The sequence below is a fragment of the Seriola dumerili genome, unplaced genomic scaffold (assembly GCF_002260705.1).
Source record: "Seriola dumerili isolate Sdu_G_001 unplaced genomic scaffold, Sdu_1.0 BDQW01000478.1, whole genome shotgun sequence".
Lineage (NCBI taxonomy): Eukaryota > Metazoa > Chordata > Actinopteri > Carangiformes > Carangidae > Seriola > Seriola dumerili.
In genome coordinates this window covers 4,116,601-4,122,723 of record NW_019174733.1, presented here as the reverse complement: position 1 = coordinate 4,122,723, position 6,123 = coordinate 4,116,601, and the positions used below count along the sequence as shown (strand labels likewise).

Here is a 6,123-nt window from a genome sequence, read left to right as displayed (position 1 = left end):
TAACTGCATGAAAAGAAGCTGCAAAACCGGCCTTTTCATCTATTATTGATTTGTGCTTACAAGCCATGCATAATGCAGGGGGCCGTCTTTATGACAACCATGTATTAAATATCATGTTCTGGGGTCGGGGGGTCTTGGGCTGCATGCTTTAAGTGCCACAGTTAGTTGGGTTTTTTTTTTTACCGTGTAATAGCCTGCAAGGACAGCAAAGAGAGAGAGAGGACTTGATAGTGAGAGAAAGCGATAGAGGGAGATTGACAGAGAGAGATGAGATGAAATGGGGGGACATGAGGGAGGGAGGGAGGGAGGGAGGGAGGTGTGCTAGCTGACAACGGGTTAACAGGAATCTTTATTTTTAACAACATGTCATCACCAGCCGCCCATCTGCTCCTGTGCTGTCAGAGTCCCTTGGGAGTGTGTGTAAATGTGTGAGGGAGAGGGAGAAAGAGGGAGATGCAAGCAAGCCATCACAGATCAGATCACTGATCAGTACTCAAAGGAGGAGGAGGGGAAAGGACAAGGTTAGAGAGGTGGGTGGCACACAGATCTCTCTCTCCTCTAATATCAAATGGGGTGTGACAGGAGGGGTGAGGACAGTAGGAGTGGAGGTGAACGGTGTGTGTGTGTGTGTGTGTGTGTGTGTGTGTGTGTGTGTGTGTGTGGTAGTATTAGGTGGATCAATCTACAGATGCCCTCTCTGTGTTTGGATGGGGGGATGGAAGGAGGTGGAGACGGTGGTCCGGAGGTAATGAAAGGGAATCTATTAACACAGAGACAGGGGGGATATGAGGAAACACAAAGAAAGAACAGCGGTGAAGAAGAGGAGGAGGTGTGTAGTCTATGCCGGACCTCCAGGGGTGGCCCCAACAACTTTTTTTTTCCCCCCCGCCGGATTAAGGGAATAGTCCCTCGGGAAGAAGGGAGCAATTCAGGAGAGATGTATTTTGGTGGAGGTAGTTGGGGTGGGGGTGGGGGTGGACTTTGTATTCAGAGAGACAGGACCAACAGCTAGCCGTTCCGCAGGTCACTCATCATTAGCAAATACACTTTCATTTCAATTCAGTACAGTTAATCTCTCTGCTTTTGTTCTGTCTTCACGTGAGACTGTCCCGCCACCCCCCACCCCCACCACCAAGTTTACGCTTGTTTTTCACTGTGTATGCCAAAGCTGCAGCCCTCCACCGGTCCACTCCACTTCACCAAAAGTTTCGATGGAATGAAAACATCTTGTTTTGACATCTATGATGATGCGCTTTCTTTTTGCACCACATTTAGAGGAAGCAGTCCTCAGTCCTTGTTTGCCTCGCGTCTGCACTGAATCTGCATCTCAAGTTGAGCACTGAAATCTCTCCCCCTTTCGTCATCTTCTTCCCAGTGTCTTTCCCCCCCGTCCTTCAGGCATGGTAAATTTGAAGGCTAATTAGTCCAGAGAAACCAGTCATACCAACAGCCCACCCCAGGCCACACACACACACACATCCTCCTATTGATCTTATAGCACCAAAACAAGCACAACCACCCACAAATTCACACACAAAACAGAAGCAAACAAATAAGATGCAACAAGAGTTTTTAGAGCATTATGTATGATAGATGGTGCATACCTACAAAAATCAGCGAGCTTGCTTTATGCAAGTTTTTTTGACCTTGACAGAGGTCAAGTGAGCCAGATATTCTGCATCATGCTCCAAGATGCTATTTACAGAGCCGAGTGTAAAGGAAATGTTTTGCAGCATCAAAACCTTTTTTCTTGCAATTCCTCTTCTCCTCAGTTACTCCCGCTTCCTCAGCCATCCCTTCCCCCTCTCACTCTCCATTCTCAGTCTTTCCCTCATTTCTGATCCATTTTTTATGCATTACTCCATTACTCTCAACTCCCATTTACAGTGCATTACCTCCTCCCATCTTTCACAAACACACTTTGTACTTCTCTCTGTTTCTTTCAGTCACTTTGCTTTGCTCCTTCCCTCCCTCGCTCTCCTCTAGTGCATTATGACACTTTCCTCCACTTCTCCCCTTCACCAGCTTTATTATCTCTTTGTCTCTTCTCCGGTCACGTCATCTCATACTAAGCGCTTCTTTCCCCCTTATCTTTATTTCCCCCTAGTTTGTCATTCTCTGTACATCACGGCGTCTGTCTGCATTACTGTCATCCTCCCCTTTAATTGGTTATTCAAAGCATGCCATGTAATTGGGATTTAATACTGCCTATTGTCTCCGCTCTTTTACAACACCAATGTACAAATGTCAGCTGATGTAATTAACAATACTGGCGGTCAGTCTGTCCAGACATTTATTTGATCCGCACATGAACGCACAGACAACCAGCAGACTTTGAAATTTAATGACACAATAAATCACTATATTACAAGTTGCCATACAGAGTGAAACAGCGGAGTGACCAGTGTGTAGCGATGCCATCCTGCAGCTTTTAAATCAGGTAAGTGTGACGATGTTGTCTTCAGCAAGTTCTTTACAGCAGGAGCTCATGGCCATTTTTCTCATGTCAAAAGTTTTTCTCTTTGATTCTAGGACACAGCTTGCGGGAACCCATACTCATTGCTGTGGATAAAAACAAACAAAAAACATTTTGGTTTGGAATAATCTGTGATATAAATCAGATACATTTGACTTGAAAATTTGTAAGGAGAATGATCACGTTTTAGATCTAAATTTGGGGTAAAACTTGAAGCAAAATGTATGGAATGATTACGGAAAATACCCATCATCAAATCTTTTTAAACTGGTTGGGAATCTTTGCTCTTCTTCAACTGTATAAAACACAATCTACTACTTTTACAAGGACTACTTTTAATCTTGGCTTTCAATTACAGTAAAAGGGGCTTTGTGTGATCTATAACCTTTATCAACTCCTATATGTGACCATGTGGATTTACTGCAAGATCGGGCAAATGATGCAACTAACACATGAAATGGTAGAACCAGGCCTCAGAGCGATCCACCAGACAGCTCGTCCACTCTCGCAGGGTCACCTTCCTGTTCCTGTTACGGTCACATGACCTGCAAACACAGCACAGTGCAACACACGATGACCTCACAACATGGCACCGGCAGACGACAGAGCAACTGCAAAAACAGATGCGTTCACTCATACTTTTATGAACCCATGCACTCGTTGCAAGTGCACACAACATGATAGACTTGTATAGATGCACAGAGATGGTATAAAGACATATCCATAGGTATAGAAACAACTGCACTGGGGTTCCTCAACAGCCGTTGTCTTTCATTTCACCCTGCAGTATTATCTCTGAAGGGTACTCCTTCAATTTGTGTTAATCCATGGGCAGCGGGAGACACAGTGGGTAATAAACATTATCATTGCTGGGAATGGCTTGACATTGACACAGCTTGCCCAACTCCCACAAAACCTGTCACTGCAGACTGACAGAGAAATGGGAGGTTGGGTGGGAGTAGGGATGGTAGAAAGAGGATAAGAGATGGAAGAGTGCAAGAATGAGAGAAGAGTGAAAATGAAAGAGGGATTGACAGAGAGGGAGGAGGCTGAGGATAAGTCAATTTATGGGAGAGATGAAAGGAAAGTAGGAAGCACAGAAGGGGAGAAGAAATGCTTCAACATGGAGGAGGAGTATGGTGATGGAGAGATGGTGTGGTCATGAAATGGGAGGGGAGGAGGACACAGGAAGCGGGGATTGGCATGGTGAATGAATGAATAGATGGCATGCAGAGAGAACAGCATGGTGGGAGGTGCAACGTGGTCACAGAGCGGGGGCGAAATGCATCTCTGTGTGACATTTTTAACCCTTGGTGTTTCAGTAATTAGCTGAGATATAACATGTTGCAAGAGACAAAAAGGTTCACATCATGAAACTTTGTGTGACATGAGGTGATGCTGTTATGGACATAGTCCCTATCTTACTGACCACTTAGTCACCTCATGGTAACTGCGTAGTAAGTTTTTCAACTAAATTAGTCATCATATAATTTCCTGCAGGTGGGACTGACTGAAAGAAGGGTGTAGCGCAGTGCTCCAGCGGCATCCTCTTGTAACGCAGCTTCCTCAGGTCCCTGCGGCTCAACTTGCCATCTTTGTTCTTGTCCAACAAGGTAAATCTTTGCTATAGAGACAGAGGAAGAGGCATGAAAGTAATGGTGCAAACTGTTCAGCTTTACAACATTTCTTTCATTTCCATTGTACTAAATGTAAACATACATAAACATGCATTGTTAGCCATGCTAGCGGCACTTCTCTAACGTCTGGACAATTACTGGAAGGATTGCCATGAAATTTGATATAGACATTTGTGTCCCCTGCAGCATAATAACTTTGGTGATCCCTCCAGCGCCAGATTAGCCTCAACTGTACGTTGTTGTTGGGTTTCATGCTAATTAGCAAATGTTAGCATGCCAATACGCTAAACTAAGATAGTGAACATAGTAAACATTACATCTGTTAAACATCACCATAGTATTAGTATTGCCATTGTGAGCATGTTAACATGGTTGTACATTCTTCATTTGGTGTTTTACAATTGGTGGACAAAAGAAGTACTACAAAGAGTTTTATTCCAAAATACAGTGTATCATTTTTCCTATCATCAAAATAATGCACAGCTTTTTCTTTTAATTCATTTGAGGCCAGGAGGTCAAGGTGGCTGGCGGGAGGATATTAAGTTATCCCTCCATTCGCCATCTTATTGAATAATTTAGTGATTATTGACCAAATCCTATTTATACATGGTTTTCTTGAGAGCCACTGTCTCATTCTTTGGATGACCACACCACGAGCAACACAAGAGCTTGCCACTTACAGTAAGTTGTTAACATCGATTTCTCTCCAGATAATTCATGAAGCACAGTTTGTATATTAGCACGATGATGGTGTCTGGTGTCAAAAACAACTTTATGTTCAGTGTTAAGTTGCACGGGGGAGTGACAGTGATCCCCTGGCATGTTTTTTTTTCTTCTTCTGTCTATAGTTTCTCTTTTTGCATCATCATTAGCTGAGATCACAGATCATAAATCATGTTTACTACTCTCCAATCATCATCTCCCCTTGGACACAGACTTGTGGTGTCTGTCAGTCTTCTGTTTACCCCCACTTGAAGCCTGACATCTCAGATACCTGCGCTAGTTGTGTCCTCTGGGTGTGGCTGAGGCAGCTCTGGGGCGGGGCACCAGGTGTGTACGACTCCCCCATACGACTCAGGAGCAGAAACCAGTCCATGAGGCGATATGGAAACTGGCCTAACTCCTCCTCAGTGCATTTAGCCTTGGGGACTGATCGAGAAAAATAACAGAGCTAGTTTGGAAGACTGCAGTGCACAGTGGAGATTTGTGTGTAATATCTAATGCTGTATGTGTTTACCCAGACAGGGTCCTATGTGAGCCAGTCCAGTGCGGCGTCTCTTTCTGCAGGCTTCTTTATGCAGCAAACATTCATTCCCATAGGTTTTTCCCAGAACACTGCACACTGGTGCCCTCTGTCTGATTACATGAGCCAGTGCACACATGCAAAACCATATGTGAGGATGGATCTCATTTTTGTGCACAGCTGGATTAAATAAACACCTGTATTTTATGATTTCATCCCAAATTCTACACCCTTTTTGGTTTTATACGAGTATCATTTATAAATCCAAAGGCAGTGAATGATTAACTTCACACATGTGTGCAAACATTTGAATACATTTACTGGTAAAAAAACAAAAAAATGATCCAAAGCACAAATTAAATGTTGATAGGTTTTAAATGCCATGAGGCAATTACCGTGGACAGGACTGAGGACAAACACACTTGGGGATCAGGACTCCATTTTCCTGAACCACCTGGCACCAAGATCCCACTGGACTATGGCATTTCAGCAACTCACAAAGCTTTTCTGAAACATGAAGAGACAACCTTGTGAATGCATAATTTCTGTTCTGTTTCCACCAGTTCAGCTTTAAGTACTGATTAAAGGTGTTTAGAATGAGAGAATCATATAAAATAAGGGTCTGTTTGAAGGATAGAAATGTCATTGAGTGATGGACGGAAAAGTAAGTTGGAACAAGAGAAAGTAAAGTACAGGAATGATGGCAGGAGAATGAATAATTTGATTGCCTGACTTTTAATCATTGCTATACATTAAATTCTTGGGCC

The 6,123-nt window shown here is 43.5% G+C and overlaps 1 protein-coding gene across 1 annotated transcript; it reads right to left on the bottom strand.

Annotated features, from left to right (window-relative positions):
- Positions 1–2,493: 2,493 nt before the first annotated feature.
- LOC111235385 (SPARC-like protein 1) lies at positions 2,494–5,421 on the bottom strand. The gene is made up of 5 exons (XM_022763833.1): positions 5,351–5,421; positions 5,108–5,262; positions 3,988–4,100; positions 2,927–3,021; positions 2,494–2,562 (listed from the first exon to the last, which is right to left on the bottom strand). Exons 2-5 carry the CDS (start codon positions 5,207–5,209, stop codon positions 2,507–2,509), a joined length of 366 nt encoding a protein of 121 aa, XP_022619554.1. The 5' UTR covers positions 5,210–5,262; positions 5,351–5,421; the 3' UTR covers positions 2,494–2,506.
- Positions 5,422–6,123: the final 702 nt, after the last annotated feature.